This window comes from Lycorma delicatula, chromosome 8, assembly GCF_047948215.1.
Source record: "Lycorma delicatula isolate Av1 chromosome 8, ASM4794821v1, whole genome shotgun sequence".
In the NCBI taxonomy this organism is placed as follows: domain Eukaryota; kingdom Metazoa; phylum Arthropoda; class Insecta; order Hemiptera; family Fulgoridae; genus Lycorma; species Lycorma delicatula.
In genome coordinates, this window is record NC_134462.1 from 123,392,372 (window position 1) to 123,415,780 (window position 23,409).

At 30.5% G+C, this 23,409-nt stretch overlaps 4 protein-coding genes across 16 annotated transcripts in view; 3 read left to right on the forward strand and 1 right to left on the reverse strand.

Moving 5' to 3' along the window:
- Nup205 (nuclear pore complex protein Nup205) overlaps positions 1-4,411 on the forward strand; it is a 121,827-nt gene extending 117,416 nt beyond the window's left edge. For both annotated transcript variants that reach the window (XM_075373852.1, XM_075373853.1), the window contains exons 34-35: positions 177-304; positions 4,075-4,411. In XM_075373852.1, the coding sequence (XP_075229967.1) occupies positions 177-304; positions 4,075-4,158 (212 nt within the window). In that variant the 3' untranslated portion in view covers positions 4,159-4,411. The remainder of the gene's footprint in view (positions 1-176; positions 305-4,074) is intronic.
- A 2,804-nt stretch (positions 4,412-7,215) lies between these two features.
- Positions 7,216-19,405, reverse strand: PIG-C (phosphatidylinositol glycan anchor biosynthesis class C). 6 transcript variants are annotated; one of them, XM_075373856.1, is made up of 3 exons: positions 19,269-19,400; positions 14,096-14,316; positions 7,216-8,104 (listed from the first exon to the last, which is right to left on the reverse strand). In XM_075373856.1, the coding sequence occupies exon 3, from the start codon at positions 8,089-8,091 to the stop codon at positions 7,252-7,254; it is 840 nt and encodes a 279-aa protein (XP_075229971.1). In that variant the 5' UTR covers positions 8,092-8,104; positions 14,096-14,316; positions 19,269-19,400; the 3' UTR covers positions 7,216-7,251. The 6 variants fall into 6 exon arrangements, with proteins under 6 accessions (XP_075229971.1, XP_075229973.1, XP_075229969.1 ...); XM_075373858.1 differs by having other exon boundaries at positions 14,070-14,316; XM_075373854.1 differs by lacking the exon at positions 14,096-14,316 and adding an exon at positions 16,396-16,475 and having other exon boundaries at positions 19,269-19,398.
- Positions 19,278-20,142, forward strand: LOC142329355 (uncharacterized). The gene is made up of 3 exons (XM_075373861.1): positions 19,278-19,393; positions 19,600-19,965; positions 20,048-20,142. The coding sequence occupies exons 2-3, from the start codon at positions 19,648-19,650 to the stop codon at positions 20,111-20,113; spliced, it is 384 nt and encodes a 127-aa protein (XP_075229976.1). The 5' UTR covers positions 19,278-19,393; positions 19,600-19,647; the 3' UTR covers positions 20,114-20,142.
- A 243-nt stretch (positions 20,143-20,385) lies between these two features.
- The window catches only part of PAN3 (Poly(A) specific ribonuclease subunit PAN3), a 67,037-nt gene continuing 64,013 nt past the window's right edge, over positions 20,386-23,409 (forward strand). For 6 of the 7 annotated variants that reach the window (XM_075374236.1, XM_075374233.1, XM_075374234.1 and 3 more), the window contains exon 1: positions 20,386-20,709. The gene's annotated coding sequence lies outside the window, so the exon portion shown is untranslated. Of the gene's footprint in view, positions 20,710-22,967; positions 22,985-23,409 lie in introns of those variants that run through there. The other variant, XM_075374240.1, reaches the window with a different exon arrangement.

The following is a 23,409-nucleotide window of genomic DNA, read 5'->3' on the forward strand; positions in this document are numbered from 1 at the left end:
TAACATATTACATAGGAATTTACTTAAAAGATAATTGATATCTATCTATTAATAAGATAGAGATTATATGTTATGTGAACCCATTTGCATATAGTTAACCCATTTGCTTAATATTAATTGAATTATTATAATAAATTAACTTCTATTTACTTCTTGCTGTTTTGTTTACTTTACAGAAGGAAAAACAACTCAGATGGCTGAAATAACATGGGGTGTAAGTGTTGATGAAATAAACCAGTTAAAACAAGGATTAATTTCAGTATTGAATGATTCATTTTGCAAGAATCTCATCAATACAACTCAGGTTTGTTTTTATTCAAATAAAGTTAGAATGTACTAGAGGATTTTAATTTTCTTTGGTAATACAATATGACCGATTTAAAAATGAAGAATCTGTATGTAGGAAGCTTTCTGAGGAAAAATTTTACATTCTTTGTTGTCATGCAAACATGATAAGGATGGAAAAAAGGGTACTTTTAGTTATTAGGAATAGTCAGAAGTAGGTGTTCTAAATTGTTTAAAATCTTCCTCTAACTCCACTTTGAACAATGAAGTATTGATATCAAATTTTTTTATTGAACACTAGCTTAAGCGAATGGGATAAAAATACATTGTTGAAAAACAGAAAGTTTGACTCCTTTACATTTACACTGCCCAACAAAAGTTAAATTTAAAATAAGTCCATCTTCTACAGTCATGATAACCTGTAACCTATGAACCAAGTTGTCATCCGAAGCGTAAAGTGTCATTACCAAAATCAACTTTTAAATAATCTATTTTGTGTCCGCATATTCTGTTAAAATTTCTCTTTACTATGTGAAAAGTGGTTTAATGTTTTTTTGAAAAATGGTTTAAAGAATATGCATGCAACATGTGCCTTCCTAACGAATTTTATTATCATATGCATTTTACTGTCTATAACTTATAGACACAGATTTACAGATTGATGAAGTGGATTAAGCGATTGAATTTCAAGACAATTTTTAAATGAATTTGACTCCTCTGTATTACTGGATTAACAGATAAAAATATTGCTAAAGAAGATATTGATCTCAATTCTCCGACATTGTTGTAAATGATGAGGTCCACTGAAACCCTTTCACAATCTGATTCTTATAGAAAATGCCTACAGATAGATTAAATGCATTGCATTTCTACAAGAGAAAGTATTTATCTTACATAAAGTTCAAAAGAAAATTGCAGATTTACTTCTCTGGAATATGCGAGTACCATATACATTTGTATACAAATGTATACCAAATAATACATTTTGAAAAAATACCTTCCTTTGGAAATAATTGTAATTATTAATATGTGAAACGAAGTTGAACTTAATTTTAGATAAAATTTTCGTCAATAGACATATACCTTATTCTTTGACAGCCAAAATAAGCAGAATTGAAAAAAAAAAGAAATTGTATGAGAGAGAGGCATGTATTATGTTTATACATATTTTTACTTCCTTGTACAAAGTAAAGGAACTATTGTGATAGCAAAAAATTTTGGTTTCTAGATTTCAACATAAGTATCCATTTTGACTAGTTTCAGCGTGATATCTATATGTATGTATCTCGTGCAACTCAAAAATGATTAGCCATAGGATGTTGAAATTTTGGATTTAGGTTTTTTGTAACATCTAGTTGTGCACCTTCCCTTTTGATTGCTATGACTGAACCGAAAATGTCACAATAAAGTCCAAAATCCAAAAAAATTTGATTTTGAACTTTTTCTTAACTGCAGTAATAATCTCTCATTAAGCGTTTTTTAACGATATATCATAGCCAAATAAAATTTTAATTAATGAGATATTTGGATCTTACAAGGATCTATCAGTATCAATATTTGGATCTATCAGTTTGAATCAAGCTTCATCTCTTTTTTAGTTTAAATTATATTTAGTTAATAGTAATTGTTAACCTCTCATTGTAAGCAAATTTTTACGATGATTAATAATACAATAACAAAAAAAAGAAAGATGAAAAAATATCATAAGTTTTTAATGAAATAAAATTTTATGTACTTTTCATTAAAAAAAAAATCTGAAAATGTAATTTAATAGTCATACAAGAAAGTCATGTGTTGTCCACATCAGATTTTTTTTTAAAGGGTTAATCCATTTGAAGTGATCCAAAGGTGGTTGCTTGACCAATTAAAAATAAAATTGAAATTTACTCATTTGTTTCTACATGTCTCATAACCTTGAAACTATTTTTTTATTTAAGCAGTTTACCTGTGGTGGCCATTTTTGTTATGGTATGCACACATATTTTTGTGATTGTAAGGGTTTACGGAACAAAATCATAACTAAAAAACTATTGGTCCCGCAAGGATGAAGCAAGAAGCAATTTATTCATATTTTCTCAAGGTAAAAGATTGTCCAGTGGTTTATTTACCTAGTTCTTCTTTCTTTGAAAAATTACCAATAAATTTTAACATGAAAAATGGTGAAATTTCACTTTTGGTAATTTTTTTCAAGAGACAGGGATGGCATTCACAGTTTGAATTATATTTTATATAGGTATATGTTGGTAGTTTTACCACAAATAATATTAATGATGATTTAAAAAAAAAATAAAATATCTTTGTAAAAAAATTAAATTTTGACTTCAAATAACTCCATGGGGCTGGTGATAAAAACCTCAGATTTGCACAACTTAGTGTTTACAATGTAGATGTTTATGGCAAAGAAGAAGAAATTAAGCATGGATTAAGGGCAATCAACATTAAAGTTTAAAATAAATAAGGTATCTGAAAAATAAACTTGCATTGCTATAAAAACAGGCTATTTCATTGAAGAATAATTAAACTTTTCCTACAATTGATTTTTTCTTCTATGATGTTTACAAAAATAAACCAATATAAAAATAAAAAAAATTAATTCTTGAAAAAATATGAAATGTCAGTTTGGGTAAGTTTTACAAGCATTTTTGAATCAAAGTTTGAATCATTAAATTACAAACTACCATTAATAATTTAAAAAAAAAAAACTATTTTATAAATATTGAAAACATCAATTTAAACAACATAAGGGCTAAATATAAAAACTGTATAGTGCAAAGAAGACAAGAAAACCCCATGGAACACTTATTTAGCGAGTCAAAGTGGTATCACTTTATCACCGGCCCCATCAGAATTCAAAAGTCTCTTGAAGAAAATTACAAAAAGAAAAATTTCACAATTTTTCATGTTCAACTTTATTGGTAATTGGAAAGAAGAGAGATAGGTAAATAAACCACCAGACCAATCTTTTACCTTAAAATATGAATAAATTGCTTCTTGTTTCATCCTTCCAGGACCAATAGTTTTTTAGTTAGTTGTCTTCCATAAACCCCATACAATCACAAAAATAGGTGTGTGCACCTTAACAAAAATGGCCACCACAGGTAAACTGCTTAAATAAAAAGTAAAAAAAAAAAATAGTTTTAAGGTCCTGAAAGATGTAGGGAACAAGTGGGTTTCAATTTTTTTGGAATTTGTCAAGCAGCCAGCTTTGTTTTTTTGGACACTTCAAATGGATTGACAAATAAATTACTGAAAGTAAATTACTTGAAATTTGGGATCTTCTGAAGCTTTTTTTTTGTGAAGTTTTAACCTTGTAATCCCTGGACTAATATTTTTGAATCACGATGATAGTGGTCCATATTTTATCATCTGTATATAATATTACTTTCAGCTTTTGAATTATTGGAGTAAGAAATACAAAATCAAATCTTTATATCATCAGTATCTTTCCTTTCTTGATTCCCATAAAACTGCATGTTGCTCGTAAAGATGAAAGCTAGTTTTGTTTTTTTTATTTTTTTTATTTTCACCATTATATTTTCTACTTTAGCCTGTCAAAAATTTTTGAAGCTAAGGAGGTTATATACAAAAAGCTATCAGTTGTACGTAGTGCCTAGTATGTGTTTTATAGGAACTTTTACTTGCTTTTTCATCATAAGTTTACCTGTATTTTATTTGCTGTATTAGTTGTAAACTGCACACGTTGTATTTATCATATGCAGCTTATGTATCATTTATATTATAATAACCTTATTGAATAACTTTACCTGTAGTTCTCCATTTATATTACAGGAGCAGACATCTACTGAGAAAGGATTTATTGAAGCTCTGCTAAGAAGAATTAAAAAACTTATTCAGTTTGTACCTGACAAGTAATTTACATATTGTCATTTATATTCATAATTTATTAAGTTTGAATGGTAATAAAATAATTTTAACTCATTTTCTGTAAATATAAATTAATTTCTTATTTTCGTGTATTGTATTACTTCTATCTGTTTTTTTATAATTTCCTTTACTAGTTAATAGTTATTTGTTATAATGTTATAATTCTTATGATATTTGTTTTAAGAAAGTTTACAATTTATATTGATAAATAAAACTGTATACATACATTTGTAATAAATCATTTTATGTTTTTATTTCTGCCAACTCCCCCTAGGATGGTTGTGAAATATTCTTGTTGATGAGGGAGCTTGTCTCTAAAAAGCTGTTAACTGTACCAGGATGAATGGGTGAGTGGGTATCTGTATAGAGACACTTAACGAGTAATTCTTTTCTTAATTGTTTTTACAGTAATTTGTTGTTTTAGAATTATTGATTAATGTTTAATATAGATGGAACACTTAAGACATGCATCTGCTAGGTTTGAGTACTATTTTGCTGAAACCAATATAAATCTAGCCATCCTCAAAATGTGTTTGTGTGTCTCTTTCTGTTTAATTATCTCTATTTTATCTCCAGATAATTAAACCAAAAAGGAATAATGACTACTATTACAGAGTGAAACTTCTCAAAAAGAAGTCATTAGAAAATATTAGAATAATCTGATTAGGTAAGATTTTATGAATGATAGGACTGCCCTTACCTAGTAAGCCAATTTTGTTTAAACCCTTGATATGAGTAGTCATTGTATGGTTTCACAGGCACAGAAAATGATTATCTTGTTATCTCCAATAAAAAAGCAGTTGCCCTTGCCCATACAAGGATGATACCATATATGGATTCAAGCCAATGATTATCCCAATTCCATGGCACTCATCCATCCTAGAAAGAAGAAATAAAAAGTAGCAAAAGTGGATGATCAACCCTACTATGTGAGAGTTTACTGTAATGTTCAGATCATTAGAACTTCAAACAAGAGTGGTGAGTGTGACAGTTTGAAAAGAAAGAAATATGTGTAAGTTATATAGCAGGAGAAAATAAGGTAAAAAGGAAAACCAAGTTTGATTTTTGGTTCAAACTACATAACAGATTTAAAGAAATTCCCTCAGTGCTGGGATTGTAGTCAAATCAAACCTTTTGAAACCATTTGACTATGTTATCTAGTGGGTTTCATTAAAAAAAAACTAAAGTGTTGAGGGGCCTACTGTATAGCCAGGCCTCTTATTCCTCATAAAATTTAATATTATAGTTGTAGCTAAGAAGTTTGTGGCTAAGTTAGGAAAAATAATTTTAAGGCTAGCAGCTATTTGGTGTTGCATAATTTTACAGGAATAAATGTAATACATGCTTTACTACTTGTCAGGGAAGTGCTAATAATGCAATGAATATTCTCACTTCAGTAATAGTAAACATTTGATTTTAGTTTTAATGAAATTGAAAATTATTTTTCATTTTTTAATTCCAGAATAAAAACATTAAAGAAAGAAAATTAACTTAATTTAATATCGGTCTGTAATATAAGTATACTGTTGCATCCTTAAATTAACCTGTGTTTTTAAAATAAAAATTACTTTTTAGTTTAGATTTATTTATTTTTTGAAAATCTGTCTGTTTTATCTTTTGCTTTATTTTTATTGTTTCTGAACCAATTATTACAAACTTTTGTATTTATCACTTTAATTATAAACAATATATTTATTATTTAAAACAAATATATTATTTAGTCATTGTAACCCATCAAGTCATTTTGACTAGTATACTTAAAATTAAAATAAAAGAAAGGAAATGTCTGTCTGTATAGGTTTAAAAATAAGAGGGTGGGGGTGAGGGCGAAACATTCAGGGCCTCACAGAGTTGGCGTTAGTACTCAATGGTATCGCATGATTCAATTGTCAGCAGAATGTGTCTTCAGTATTTTGCACGAACATTTGGGCGTGAACAAATTATTGGGTGCTGAATTTGCTCATGCCTGACCAAAATGATGACCAGAGTGTGCTGTAAAAACATTTCAAGTGATTGATTGCCTTGCGTTCTTTTGGCACAATCCAGAGGAATTTTACATTGATTGGTGACGTTGATGAGACTTAGGTTCATCACTATACTATCGAGACAAAACAATGGGTTGACCAAGATCAACATGCTTCAAAAAAATTGAAAACGACTTTATCCGTTATAAAGTTATGGCAACTGTTTTTTGGGATGCACATGGAATAATTGTTTATCTTAAAACGGTGAAACAATAAATGGCAAATATTATGCAACCTTATTGTATAAATTCTATTTTCTTTGCATTACTGATTTTTGAAAAACAATGCATACAGATTTATATAATAGTGATTGTGTTGTAGTTTCTTTGTTGAGAAACTGAAGTTAAGTGAAACTCACCTTTTATTTTATTTTAACTTTTATGAATAGATTAATAACTTGTTTAAGTATCTAAAATGTATATTTTAACAAAAAAAACTTCAGACTTTGAAAACATTATTTATAAATAGATTACTCAAACAATCAATACATTCAAAAAATATTTCAAAATTAGAGAACAATCTGCAGTAATAAGTTTATATAATATGGGAATTATTTAATCAATAAAGTAGTGCACTAATAGGAAGGCATTATTCATTAAACAAATACTATTGCAAGGCCCATAATTTTCTGACAAAATACAAAAACATTAGAAGATGGTTTAAATTTTGGGATGAATTGTGCAACATTAATCAACCACAATATACTCTCTGTCACTTGCAGTTTTATGTGTTACTTCTTCTGTGAATGGTATTTTAGTATTACAAATTAATATAGAATAAAGGTAAATGTTTATAGCAAATCAGAAAAACAAAGTGAAAAATTAAATCTAAATATATTACATGCTGTTTAGTTCCCTCTTTCTTCATGAGTATCTTTACAATTGCTTTTTAGCTGATGCTAAATTGCTTTTTGCTAAATTTTAATTATGTAGTACTTCTAGAAGGTGTAATGGCCCTGCAACCCCAGTGTACAAATTGTCATTATTGTTAACAACAGCCATCGACAATGAATTAAAAAGAATTAGAATAAGTATAAAAAACTTTTATTCCAAATAACTCAAATATTATCAATATTAGCATCTTGTACTACAGCTTCATCCCACGGTCCATAAATATTATCTTTATATTTTTGCCATGTATAAAACCAATACGGACATAAAATATTAATAAAGACAACAGCTAAAATGAATAAAATAGTCATCGTTAAAGAAGCGGTCCATAGAGAATACGTAGTAATAAAAGTTATTAAGAATAAAACTAAATAAGAACCTCCTATTTTAGCTAATAATAATGGATAAAGTACAAAAGTTTCAACAGATATTGTTAATAACACAAATGCATGGAATGGTGTTGATAATCGTGATGCAAGACATATTGAGCCAAATATAGCGGCATTTAGAGATAATGAGCTAGATACAATTAATGCTTTAACACCATAATCAAAAAATGTTAAATGCACACCCATCATAAAAACTGTAGTAACGTAAATTGTATCTGTACTAATGGTCTCTGTTAATGTTTTTAATACTGGTGATAAAATATAACCAAATGCTAAAAATACTACAATAGTTCTAATATGTTTCATGATACCTGAGGATTCATTGTAAATATAATATATATAACCAAACAAAGAAATTATGCTACTACAATAAAATACTATTTCTGGATCCGTCCATTCATTATATAAATATGTAAAAGAAAGTGCAAAAACAATCACTAGACATAATTCTTGTGTGACTAAGCCAGCTCCTAAAAACGCTTCAGTTAATGTTACTTGATGTAAATTAATATTTTTTTTCAATTCATCTAAAAACGATGGATCTGTATAATTATCTGGATAACCTTCATTTTCATATAAATTTTTCTTCCAAGGTTTTTGCTGTGGTAATTCAGCCATTCTGATAATTTTCCTGAAACAAAAAATAAAGCATTATATAATGCACACATTCTTTTTATTTTATTAATAATAATATTTCTCTAAACACTGCAGCAAATTTCATTCATACTAGCAAATGTAAATTCTCTGGAGTCTTTATAAATTTGTCGAAGCATATGCATGTGACCTTAAGTGATGTTTGTCAGGAAAGTAGACCTGTTCAACCATACATAGATACAGGAAACATGCATTGCTAGTTGAACACAGTATTGTTCAGTTACAAGTAAACCACAAGAACTTTCATTGGCACTGCTATGAGGTGCCAGTGTTGAGGCACTGTGTCTTAGTTCACAATAAGCTCTGTCTCAGTACTTTACTGGGTGATCATTTGAAAAGTTACGACATTTATTATTTAGTAGCTATCAATCACATTGTATTTCTGTTTGCAGGCATGTATACCATTCTCGAAGAGAAAGTTATTTTCAGAGGGGTGGAACCCACCCTCTGCTACACCTATCCCAACACAATAATCTTGAGCGGAAATGGTAACATTTGATTACATTACTTGACAACCTGAAAAAAATAATGAATTTTGGTGAAAAGAAAATTAAAATCTGCTCACCCCTTCGCTCGGTAGGTGTGAAAAACCATTTGGGGTAGTACTTTTTTTAAATTTCAGTCCAGCAAAAATAATTGTAAAATTATATGATATAACTTCTTAAACCACTTGAAATAATTGTAATCTGTGGATTAAAGTGTAAAAATTATTTTTAAAATTACCAACACAAAATTTCACCCATAAATGTTTTCTAAATTTTCAAGGGTTGAAGACTTTTTTTTTTAATGAGACAATGTAGCTTGTGATAACTCATCGGAAGGCCCTTTGAGTGACAAGTAATTTGGTAAAATAAAATAAAAACTGGTTTGCTGGTATTGAAGTTATGATTAAAAATGTGGTTTTTAGGTAATGTTGGGATATGTGTTAGTGACCCAAAGCATTAGGTCAGAAATTTGGCGGATTCTGCTGTGAAAGATGCGTGTATTCAGCCTCCTTTCACCACCCAAGCTACTACCTTTGATTTTATTAATCATATTAAATAATCACTGCGAGCAAGGTGGCAAAGTGGCTGGAGGGCTGTTGTCGATAGTTAACTTCGGCGGATTAAAGACTCAGTGTTGCCGTGGGGCTCCTCTTGCAGGAGCTCTCATCGTGAGGAAGTGGTCCTCTGCCGGTTACGGTTGGGGCATATGAGGATCACACACGAATATCTAATGTCGGGAGGAGACCCACCCCTGTGCACACGATGCAACTGCCGCGTGACTTAGCACCACATTCTCGTGGACTGCGTATGTTATCCGGCATTGCGTCATCAGTCTAATATACCCAGCAGCATTCGTGATGTCTTGGGTAATGATGGCAGGGTTTTGGAGCGAATGTTTCTCTTTTTTCATAGTACTGGGTTACTCCAAAGGATTTAATATACTTATATATGTTTTTCTGTAAGGAGAGTTTTTTAATAATTTTAACCTTTATTTTCGATTTGATTTTTTAGTTTAATTTTACTTTCCGGGGTGGGGATTTTTGCACAACCCATCAGAGTTGGGTAAGTTTTTATACTTTCTTTATTCTATTATTTTATCTTTAATGTTTTGTCAACTTTGTCTGTGATATTAGTTTTGGGTTTTATTTTGCCTTCTTGGCTTGTTTTAGTAAATTTTTATTATAAGATTAATATTACATTTGCACCTTGTATAGCTTATTATTTTGGAGTTATATTACCCTTTTAATAATACCTACCGGGTGATGATAACGCCAAAGCGTTTTTCGCCCACAATCAACCAAAAAAAAAAAAAAAAAAATTGTACATTATTCTTAAAAAATATGGGTTTTATGTTTGTTTCTCCAGCATTGAAATAAGGTGGCAGCAATAAACGCAGCATTATAACATTAACATACAAAAAAAACTAATAATAAGGTACCTACTTCTTTGCTGGTTAACATGTTGAAAAATTGATTACCAGATAAACTTAATAGCTGAAAAAAAAACTAATTTATAAATGAATAATTTTTAATAAAAAAATAATTAATGCTTAAATTCTAATGACTATTTATACCATTAGTAAAGTAAAATTTCCATTATTATAAAGCAAACATTTCAATTAACAATTGGATATTTTGAGTTCAAAAGTTGGCTACTGCACTATACAATTTTAAAAAGCTGAAGATCCCATTTTTGGTATTTGCTTGTTATGACAGGTTATAATTTTCTGCCAGTTATTGAAATCTTAGTTTCTATGGAAAATTTTTGCAAATTGTTTTCTTTCATATTGTATGTAATTAGTGGCAAAAAGTATTTATTTTATATTTAATTTGCCATATATTTTTTTTGAATTGTGTTCTAAGTTAAAATTGGCATTTGGTTTGTGTTATGTTCTAACGTTTGGCCTTTCATTTTTTGTCTTTTGTAAATTTGCTTTGCTAAGCTAAAATAACTTACTATCTAGAAGAAAGGACTGAACTAATTTTTACAAACGGAGAACAAAATAATATGCTAGAACTGCCAAAGCGTATAATGAATGGCATCTAAATAAAAATGTTTCACACTTACATTGTAAAACTTGTAAAAAAATTCCAAAAAACAGATTCTGTATGAGTAACAAAACATGCACGGCAAAAGATGTTAGATAAATTAACTGTGGTTGGAATTTTTGGGAAATGTAATAGCAAACCTTAGAGCTCAATTCGTAAACTATCCCGTAAAACTGGGGTTTCTTTATGGTTCTGTTTTACATTACATTTTACATTACATTAAAATATAATAACACTGTATCCCAACATAACCTAAAAAAAATATTAATATAAAAAATAACACATTTGTAATCATTACTCGAATACCAGCTAACCAATCTTTATTTTATTTATACCAAATTACTTGTCATTCAAAGGGCCTTCCAATGAGATGTTACAAGCTACACAGTCTCATTTAAAAAAAATAAGTTTCAACCCTTGAAAATTGAGAAAACATTTAAGGGTGAAATTTTGTGTTTGTAATTTTTAAAATAATTTTCACAGTTTTAATCCAAAGATTATGATTATTTCAAATGGTTTAAGAAGTTATATCACGTAATTTTATAATTATTTTTGTTACACTAAAATTTAAAAAAATTACTATCCCAAATGGTTTTTTGCACCTTCCAAGCAAAGGGATGGACAGATTTTTATTTTATTTTCGCCAAAATTAATTATTTTTTCGGGTTATCAAGTAATGTAATCAAATGTAACCATTTCCATTTAAGATGTTTGAGTTGGGGTAGGTGTAGCAGAGAGGGTGGGTTCCACCCCTTTGAAAATAATTTTAAAAAAGCTCCCCCGAGGATGGTATACATATCTGCAAACAGAAATACAATGCAACTGATAGCTATTAAATAATAAAAGTTGTAACTTTTCAAATGATCACTCGGTAATGGGTTTGATGACAGTGTACAGTTCAGTAAAACTATTACTATGCATAAATTTAAAGAAAGCACATTAGTAATGATAAGCCAGAAATGACTGGAACTTGTGGAATTACAACAGTCAATAACTGTACAAGGTCTGTTCAGAAAATAATTGAACTTTATCTTTTTAATCTTTATTATTAATTTTACAAATTGGTCATTACATATTGGTCCTTGTTCTCTTCAAACTACTCCCTCCCCTATTCACACAGTTTTCCCAGCAATGTCTCCATTTCACAAAGCAGTCTTGAATAGTTTCATTTCAAATGGCCTTTAATGTCATCAATAGTCGCAAAGTAGTGTCCTTTCATTACTGACTTTAATTTTGAAAATAAGAAAAAAATCGCCAGGAGCCAGGTCTGGCAAGGAGTGAGGCTGAGGTAGGACAGCCATCTCACAAAACTGAGTGTGTGGCAGCATTGTTGTGGTGAAGGAACTACAAGTCTCACCACAACTCGGGTCTCTTTGAGGATTTTTTTCACATAATTGTTGTAAAATGCCTTGATAGTATGTGTAGTTCACTGTTTAACCTTGAGGAAAGAATTCAAAATGCAAATTCAATTAAAATAGGGAAAAAACTGAGAGCATCACTTTGACATTGGATTGAGATTGACGTGCTGTCTTGGGGTGTGGAGATTCTTTGTCAATCCGTTGTGATGATTAAACGTTTATCTTGATATATGTAAACCCAGCTTTTATCTCGTGTTATGATCCTTTGCGTGAATGCTTCATCATCATTAGCTTGTTCAAGAAGTTGCCGACAAACGTCCACTCAATGTTCTTTCTGCTGTTCAGTCATCAAATGAGGAATAAACTTTGCTGCAACTTGATGCATGTTCAATTTTTCAGTCAATATGTCATGGCATGATCCAATCAAGATGCTAACTTCTTCTGCAAGTTCTCTAACAGTCAATTGGGGATTTGCATGTACCAGATCGTTGATTTTCTGAATATAGGTGTCATCAGTTGAAGTCTAAGTCCTTCCTGGTTGAGGGTCATCTTCAATTGACTGACAATCACTTTTAAATTGTGAAAACCATTCGTAACATTGCGTCCAGAATATCGTTCCATAAGCTTGTTTCAAAAGTTGAAATGGTTCTATGTGGTTTCCCTGGTTTCATGCAATATTTTATGTTATATCGTTGCTCCTGAAAATCGTTCATACAAAAATCGCTATTTAAACATGTTGCACTCAAATAACAATAACATGAAAACTAAACGAGATATCAAAAATCCAAGAACATATGGTTACAGAGGAGATTATGTGAAACACAATGCTACCAACCACACTTCACTAAATATCTCTGTTTGCACATAATTATAAATGTTTTTTTTTTCTGAACAGACCTCATATTCTTAAAATCAATGTCATTTGTCCTAGTAAGTGGGAACCTCATTGTAGGCCCTACAAGGGATTACAATTGTGAACTATTAGGTTTGGATTGAATAAGAGCTCAATCCTTAGACAATGACAAGCATCTTCTTTGTCACTGAATCAAACAATACAATCATGTATATAATAAAAAATCTGTGATTTCATGTCTAGGTACATTAATGTCCAGTAGACTTTCTTAGGCTCCTTTACATTTATAGAATTCTCAAGTGTGATACTTCCTGATAGTAAATAGGTCATTATTTTATCAAAACACATGACTAGAAAGTTTAGGCAGGTACAGTTGAATAATTTGTATCCATGCTGGAAGTGAAAAAAGTAATGATCTTTCACTAATACGTCAATAAATTGTAACTTCACCATGCCAACAGATATGCTCTAAGGCTTATTCCAAGAAAGCATAATTTCCAAAACTTATGGATCTCCTGCTAACAAAAATTATTCTAATAAAACGTTTGGTCGTTATTTAGAAAGATGATGTGCATTTAAAAGTCAATAATCTTGGCATATATTGTTTTCACTATGCTGTTGTAAATATTAAAAGTGTCAATTTATTGGAGTTTTTCACTTATATAAAAATGAAAAATCAATCAAAAACTTACATATTCCTATAGCAGTGAGGGTAATATTTTTAACATAATTAAATTACAAAATGAAATAAAATGAACTTCGTACGATATCAAAAAACATAACCTAACACTTGCTAACCTTGTCTAATTTACCATAAATATTAAATTGGCCAATTGTTAGGCTAAGTCAATAATTGTATACAATAACCAATTACTTAATCTGAGAATAATGTATATAACACTTGTACACTGAATTATAAAATATTTTGAGTGTACTGTATAACTTGCGAGGGACATATCTTGGTGAAAGGTGTCATATTTACCCTTTTTTTGATGCTGTAAATTTTTTCTATTAGACTAGAGTATATAAAAATATAGTTTTGAATAATACTGTTTGGAGTTGGTATCCTCATGGCTCTAGCCTCTGCAGCTTTTTTCGCACTACATATTGGGCTACAGAATGTTTTACACAGACACACACTTTACAGCAAAAACACTGCACAGATTATAACATATACCCTTTCATAGCAACACCTTACACTTTGACTCTGTAATATTCTGACACCTTAAGAAGCGCAACTGTAACCCGAGGTGGAAACTATCGTGTGCCAATCGACGGATGGCTCTATGTAGTAAGTCTCAATCCAGGGTGAACCCACTTGTATGAAGCGCTAGCTCCAGTATGCTTGCACTCTGTTGGAATAATCTCATATATTGTCGGTACATATGGGAACCTTATGTCAGTCCCATCAAAAATCTTTCTGTGGTTCTGGTCCACCTGAAAAACTAACAAACCCAGCAGCTTAAAAAGACTTCCAGCAATCTTGTCAGCCAAATATGAGTCAGGAGATAATAAAACAAGAGATAAAAGAAAGACTGCTAAAATATTAATTATATGGTTTATTGTAGTTAAGTATACGGGCGAAGATAAATCATTGCAAAGGTTTCACCCTTAATACACAAGTGATTGTTATAGCTTGTGGCTCTCCAAAGTCAATTATAAAACTTAGGAGTGGTGCTCTGTTTACTGAGTGAGTGGTGATGAATACAGTCATAAGCTTCTAGCCCTTATGTTCATGTAGAAGGATGAAGTGGAGCCACATAATTTCTTAAATGCCGACAAGAGAGTGATCTTTTGCAGTGACTTGGCTGGTACTGAACCATCAGAAATATCCAAAGAACTGTCACGTCTGTTAACAGGATAATGAGAAATGAGAAGGGTATTTTATTTTTTTTGTTTAACCTCTGGGACCACCGTTAAGTATTGCTAATGGTGGTGCCGAAGGTTAAACAAAAAAGAAAAAAAAGGAGAATGGTGTTGATGTAACACCATTTTCTATTCTGATGGTCCCTGAGCAAATAAAAATTTGCTACCTCTCTTTCCGTGTGCAACCATACACACCAAAATTGGTTGCACAAAGGAACAAGTTTGTGTGCGTTGCAGCTGCATGTGGCAAATGATGCACTGAGACTAAAACTTGTATAAATTATAAGTGTTTACATTTGGTAAGGTCTCAAGAATGCTCTCTTTGTAAGGAAGAACAGGTTATATAAAGGATTATTACTGAACAGAAAGTATACTTTCTTGTGGCTTGTAGGAATAAATTACCTGAACTTGAGGAATCAGCCTGGTGTTAGTTTTGTCCGGGTTATCTCTAACAATGTTCAAAAGCAGAATGAGTGCATATTGTGCAAAGAACTGACCAAATTGGTCCACGCTTTGTCAGACCGGGTCAAGCCCCTCATTCCTGCTATTGCAGCATTGAGTACAGGCAAAAAGGAGATTTTTGGTAGAAACACCCACAGTGGTTCACTGAAAACTTCAGTTGGTACACCACCCAATGGAATTCCTGCTGCACCAGCTTCATAGCAAACTACTAAGATCCCAATGAAGGGATCGACAAAAAAAATTGTCACCTGGTGTGGCATTTCCGGCCTCTAAATCCCCACCACCATCTCAAGATCTCTTTAAAGGTGAAGTGTCTAAAGAAACAAGGCACTTCCTTAAAGTCTTAAGCACTTAAAAGAAAATCCGGATAATTGATAAATAATCTGCAAGTAGTATTTTACATACAAAGGGAAAAAACTGTATGTGTAAAGGTATTATTCATTGGAATGTTCGCAGCCTCTGTTCTGGACGTAAGGATATTGAAATCCTACTAAAGGAAGAAAATCCTTTAATACTGGTCTGCAAGAAATATGCCTCTGTCTCTAGGATGAAGTGTCTTTTCATGGATAAGTCTGCAAGAGATGTGACCATCCACCTGAGGGTAGAGGATGAAATATTTTCTTAAAGAAAATCACATTGACCATGCGGATTCAGCTGAATACAAACATCCCTGCAGGCTTAGTAAAGATACTGGCACCATTTAAAATGAATATTTGCAACTTATATCTTCCCCCTATTTCCTATATTGGTGAAGATGATCTGTACTGCCTTTTTTTACATTCCTTTACCCTGCCTAATAATTGGTGATTTCAATGCCCATCACTATTTGTGGGGCTCACCTCTTCCCAAAGCACTATAGCTGATCGACTGAGGCAGAACTTCGATCTCTGCTTATTAAATGATAGATCATACAAGTTTGCCATCTTCATCAGGTACACTCTTCTGCATTGATTTGTTCTTGTGTTCAATATCTGTACTTCCACATCTTACCTGAAACAATTCCAAAAAACTTCTTCGAAACCAATTGCAAACCATTTGTCACTTCAGCTGGTAATAATGATTTGACACGGAGAAATCCGACGTTTAACGCAGTGTTCTCCAAGCAACATCTTAATCAATATTAGGAACAGCCATGATCTACTACCCCACTACGCATCAGAGCTATCACCTTTTCTTATCTCTAAATCTAAAATTACCTCCAATTCCTCCTGTTACTCAACATTATTACCCCGTTGTGGCCTTCTTTTGTAGATAATTGCTTTGGTTTTTGTTGACACTACAAAAAATACACAAATTTGGTTATCTTACAAGAAAAACAATGTAATATAGTAAAGAGCGTAAATCTAGATGTTTGTGTACTGATGTACAGATGGCTCTAAACATGTTATATTTATTAGTTCTGATTTGTGGTTGGCAATAGAACATACATATTTGGCCTTTCCAGTAATTTCATCACATAGCTGTATGCTATTAATAAAGTCTTAAATATACTTAGCCTAACATTCAGACACATATTTGTCTGCTCAGATTGCAGATGATCAGTCCCTTGTGCGCCAGACACACTGTTGTCCATAACAGTCTATTATTTCAAAAATGGCTCAGCATAACACAAGTGTGTTTTTACTGGATCCCCAGCCTGTTTGGAATTTCAAGCAATGAGTGTGCTCTGATGATGCAGCAAAAGAGGTTTGTTTACAGCCAGCCTTCTTTCACTAATCGAATTGTTTCTGAAGATGGTGGTTCGTGAAGAGTGGCAAAGTGAATGGCATGCTACCATCAACAATAAGCTTGTCCAGATAAGGAGAATGTGTCACTGTGGGGCCCCTCATCCAGGAGTAACCGATAAGAGGAAGTCATTATTTGCAATCTGCAAATAGCCCACACTAGACTCACTCATGGAATCTTATGCCTCAGACCTAAAACCACCTGTTTGTGTTCACTGTGACTGCCAACTGATCATATACCATATACTTGTAGACTCTATTATGCAGTGTTGTGTTGGAAATTAAGTTAGATTTTTAATACTGTTTTTTATTGTGGTTTTATTTTGCTTTTGGCATACCCAGTAGACGTTTTACATCGGTTTAATTTTTAATTGCTTACTATATTATATTGTCTGGGCGGAATAATGACATTTCAGTGTGCACCCAGGAAAAACATTCCTTTCTCATATGTTACAAAAAAGGAAAACAAATTCATCATTATTATTACAACAAAATAAGGTAAAATTTAAAAACAATGATAAAGCAACTTTTTTTTTGTTTATTGATGATTAACATGATGACCATAACATATGCCAAGACTTTTGATTGTGCATTGTCTTTCTAAATATCAAAATATCACCCAATTTTTTTCTGTGTTAATATCTGAAAAATATTTGACAAAATAATCCTCAAAAGCATTTCTGCTATATTACTGTAACAATCATTTGATGGGCAGAAGAGTTGGTATCATACTTTAATTAGTATATATGGATGTGACAGCTGCTTCAATCCTTTGCCTCAAATGGGGTAGATCAGTTAGTAGCAGAGTCAACATATACAAGTTTTTACAACATATATTATATATTCCAGATTTATATCGTTAGCTAATGTCCTGTCTAAAACTACACCCAGCATTCATGCTATAAGGTAAGGTTTAAATTGGTCTCATAATTGTGTTGTTTTTCTGAGCATAAAATTATGGTATCTATATTAAAAATATGATAGAATGATTACTTTGGGCACTAAATGTATACATATGATCTGGGTGCTATAGGACACTATACAATATCATACATTAGATATTTTTGTAATGTAAAAAAGTATTTAAAGGATAATCATTACAACAAACAATACTACCAACTAAAAGAATTTTAATAACAGAAGTGTTATTTACTGTTCAAATTATATTTAAATTATTCTTCCAAAGGATCTTTAAAACTAGTTATGTATAACTGAAGGCACTGCTGTTACTGGCTGTCTTAACAATATTAGGAAAACTACCATAAAAACTACTGTAGGAAAATATTAGGAAAACTACTTTAAAATATATCTGAATGATATTCCCTACCGAGTAAAATTTATAGTATTAGTAGATTTCATCTAGTTTAAGTGTGCTGATATCTTAATTTTCATGTGTGTTGCAATAAATGTTTATATGTGCAGATCCTGTTTCTATATTTCCAAAAGAATCACCTTTGGCAACAGAATCATCCACTGTTTCATGTATTGTCTGTATGTGTCTTTATATCTGTGTTTGAATTTAGATCCAAATCTTCCCAATATAATATTTAATGCAATCTGCAATTTGATTTGGATAAAACTGGGTCATTGTTTGTTGTTAGTTTAGTGTGTGCTTATGTAGTCTGTTGTAGTTTTGAAAGTAATAAAATAATATTTTTTCAAGAAAATGTTGCAGTTTTGTAAAATGTATTTCCTCTCACTAGATTTGGTTTTTATTTTACTTTATGTATCATTTCTTTAAATAATGAAACCCATTCATCTGTGCCAGGTTTTGAATTCTTCAGTGTAGTTGTTGAATGAAAAAGATGTGTGCTTAAGTGATGTGATAAGTTTGCTACTTTGATATGGTGAGGTAAAGAAATAAGTATTTGCTGTGATCATATTTGGATCATATTTAAATGAGTATTTGTATTTTTGTATAATATTAAAATTTTTGAATGCATTTATTGGATCAAACATTACCAGTAAATATAGCATTAGTAGTGTGCATTAAAAAATAATAATGTGGTTTTATTCTAGATAATGCATTCAATAACTAATGACAAGGTTTTTAAAAGGTCATGTACTAAGTATATTATTTAATTCAATGCTTATGGTAGTTACTGAATGCATAATTTAGAATAGAGCCAAATTAGTTTTTAATGCATACTACTAATGGTATACATTAGTGGTAGATGTTTGATCCAAAAAATGAATTTAACTCAACATTCTTATAAAATTATATTGAAATAAACTTTCAGAAAAGAAAGGTATTTCAATATATACAAACAAGTTTTTAAAATTATCTTTAATCTTACCACTAAGACAGTTATCCCCTCCCCAGGGCCACATCATTTTAAATTTACCTCTCTGTGATGACACGTCAAGGGTGTGTTGTCAAACAAGAGCGGAATAATTGTGCCAGTGAATCATCTGTATAAAATGTTCCTATGGCCTCAAATTACTCACTTTAACTATACAACCAATACTGGTAAGAAACAATACTTAACATTAATTAGTTTAAAAACATTTTCAAGTATTTAACCAATTTAGATCAAGTTTAATTTCACACATAACTGTTAATAACCTCAATACAGTTTATTAATAATAATTCCAATGCCGGTTAGATCAAGTGAGATTCAAGTGTTATCTATTTTCTGTTTGTTGCTTATAACTAATATAACTTTTTTGTTTCAGAACTAATGTGTATTTCGTACAATAAGTTATTGCAAACTAATAAATACAATGGATGATAAATCTGAAACTAATATTTACGTAAAGAATGAAATTTGTTTCGAAAATAAAGATAACAGTTCTACAGAAAAGAACTACGATTCGTCTGATGTAGCAATGAATCCTGCGGAAGATATGGAATATAATGATTCCAATGATTTTTTAAATCATAATGACGATACGTTTCACGAACAAGAACAAAGTTCTTCTTTAACAAGGAAGGATTCGTCTGAAACGTACGAAGAAAATGACGAACAGCCTGATTCGCAGACCGAAGGGCCAAGTGTAATTAATAATCTTATGACGAAAATTGTAAATGAAAGAATAAAGGTAAGTATAAGTGCTTTTTAGTCTTTCTTTTTTGAATCGATAAGTTCAGGGAATTTATTTCGTTTGTTTTATTTATTTTCAGGAGTTGCTGGACATGCCAGATGTTGCCAACTTTATAAAAAGTAAAAAGAAAGATTCTGTATCTTAATTTTGTTAATAAAAATGTGTATTATTTTATTTTCGTGTTGTTATTTAAAATCATTTTTATGGGTTGTGGAAAGTTTAAAATTTGTAATCCAAATTTGAGTTACAAAAATAATTTTATTGGTTTGAAAATATTGATCATCTTGCATTAAATAATTAACTAAAACCGAATAATATCATTAAATTATTTTTATCTTACAACTACACAACATAATTTAAGTATTTACTTCCTGGTACAATATTTAACATGGTTTCTCATCATTATTATTATTATTCTTTGCGTAGAGGGTAGTTCAGGACGTATATCGCCATATGTTAAAGCAAAACAGCTTGGTTTATAGGATTTTGTTATTAAACTATATATGTCATTTTTAACTGTATAGATTCTTGTTTCCTCCTAATTTGCTTTGTGCGTGTTTTAAATATGCATTATTGTTACTCTTTTCGATGTTGCAACTTACCGTTGGTTGTGAAATGACATTAAAAATATAGGTCTAGACCTATTTGGAACTGCAGTGTTGAAGGCCAGCTGCACTGTCAGGATCTTTTGTTATACCTAGTGGATGATATATATAATTTTCAAGGAGATAAGATCGGCAGGTAAATTAAACATTGCTTTACACTCATAATTTATTAATATCTTACCTTGGGGTATGGATTTTTATCACAGCTAATTAAATTTTGGTACGTAATCGATGGGTTTTACATTAACCTATTAAAACGATGTTTATCAATACTCGGCCTCCTTTTACCTGCGTTTGAAATTTTGAATGAGGAAGCTTTATCCATAATAATGTGTTTTTCTTTTAATTGTTTGCAATTAATTTTATAGTGTGCACTTCCCAAGAGGAAGTTTTTAAATCGCGTCATGTCATGATTCTTATCATAAGTTGAAAAACTTGTAGCATCTGAAAAGTGCATTTGTCCTCTTGTTAAGGTAAGAAATTTTACTTGAGTTTATAATTTAGCAAAGTTCTAATTATAATTTAAAATTAAATTCATCAACCTCTGACATTAATATAACTTTTATTATTTGAAAAGTATAGTTACTTTTTACCAGGTTAAACAAATTTAATGGTAAAACTAATGTTATGATACTACCCTCATTATTCTTGATTATGTTCTTTGAAATAATTTCTTTTTTTAATTCTGTTGGTCGAAACCAGAATTATAAACGGTCCGTTGCATTGCATGTATTCAATTACCCATCCGTAACTGTTGTTAAGAATTCTTTAATTTTTTTTATACATCATATTGCTTCATGAGAGTGTATTATTTTTGTGACCTAAAATTATAAACCCTAAAATTACAAATACCTAAACAATTATAAAGTAACTACTGCAATCCTATTTGTAACTAATCCATAGTTTTGATAAACTGTAATATAAAGTCATTTATATTTTGTCACATACTGTAGAATAGAATTAGATATCAAGAAATATGTATTTTATCTTTATCTTTGCAAGTATATATCCAATTGCAGAATTCTTTTTTAAAATTAGAATTAGGAATAAATGTTAAAAAAAATCTAGTTAAATTTTGGAAACCCAAAATCAGTTTGAATACGTGAATAGCTGCTGATGCATCAAGTGATGAAAAAGGATATGATGAAATTATAAAACTACATTACCATATTCACTGAAACGGGACATATGTTTTGGGTATTCTGATGACCTCAATTCTGCTTGTAAGCATATTAATTATTGTGAATTTATTTTTAACCCTTTTTTTTTTATGGTGGTTGGCTTTTAAACTATGTTTATGTGGTGAGGTTGATTATAGACTGAACCAAAATTTTAATCAGTTTCATAAAGATCTCTCATCCATGCCATTGTAGCTTTCATCGTTTACTAGGGGCCTTTATTGTTACATTGTTATTGGAGGTAGTTGTAATTTTGCTATTTTTCAAACTAGAGTGATCATATTTGTAAAAATCTGTTAATTTGTTTTTTATTTAGTATATTACTGTTGTATATTTTTTTGTGTTGTGCTTGTGCACTCTTTTAGTTCATATCTGGTGTTTGTTGTGTTATGTAGAATTTCTCTTATTGTTAATATTACTGTACTTGAATCTGTCTGTATGATCTGATTAATTTTTTGCTTGAACCACATAGAGAATTAATAAATATAGTAGCACTCTTACAAAAGCACTTTTGCATAACTGGTAATATCAACATGTTTTTAGCTACATTTAGATATGAAATAACTTATGTAGTTTTTTTAATAATTTAATAGTTCATGAAACAAATGTTTAAACTAATTTTACCACCAAATTGTTAGAAGAAATATAAACCACCATAATTGAAAACTACTCAGTCCTTGTCATGGATAAAAAAAAATATGATGCATAAAAAGAAATGTAATGTATTTGAAATTGGCATTTATCTGTGTTTTGTAAGAAACTGCTGTAGATAAAAACAAATTCTGTATGAGTGACATGAAACTTATATGGTTTCAATCAGAAATTAAAAAAGTAGTTCATTATTGAAGTAAATTGTGATTAGAAAATACTGATTGTCACATTTTAATCTGATATTATGATGGAATAATCTATATCCCCTTTATTCCTTTTCCTTTTATCTTTACTTTATTCCTACAAACTGCCAGCTGTTAACAAATGTGGTGTGGTAATAGCCATGCTGTTTTAAAAAAAAATCAGTCATTTATGTTGCTCAATTTACTACATGTATTTCTTTAATAAAAAATTTTTCTGTGCAAGTGAATTTAACCGTTAACATTTTATTTTTCATAGTTGTAATTGCTGTGAACACAGGTGCAGACTCTTGCTTGAAGATATAGTAAAACTGATAATTCCTTTTTGATCAGATGGCAAAAAAAAATTGGTTTTCCAGTAAGAACTACTGGATGTTAGTAGGTATGACAAACAACATTGCTACTAGATGGAAGTATTATTGTGTTTCAAATCTGTGATCTGCTGGTCATTACAATTTTAGTCTTAAGGTGAAAAACAGTACTCAAAACTTACTGATTTTTTATAATTCCCTAACAAAGAAAACAGTGCTGTGTAGTGCGTATATTTGAGGAAGCTGGGTCTGTAAAAAATATATAAATTCCTCAACTAGCCTGTTGATCTTGTTTTGTTTAGCTGAAATCTTTGCCCTGATCCGTGAACGTGTTACTGAACATTTGAGAATCTTAGTTAAATAATGTTTACAGGATTATCAAGATTAGCATAAGACAAATTTTGAGGAAAATATGTCTTACATATATTTAAGATTTAGTTGACACAAGAATTGAAGTATGCAATATTGTAAAAGAGCAGTTTGGAAAGTTTGATAC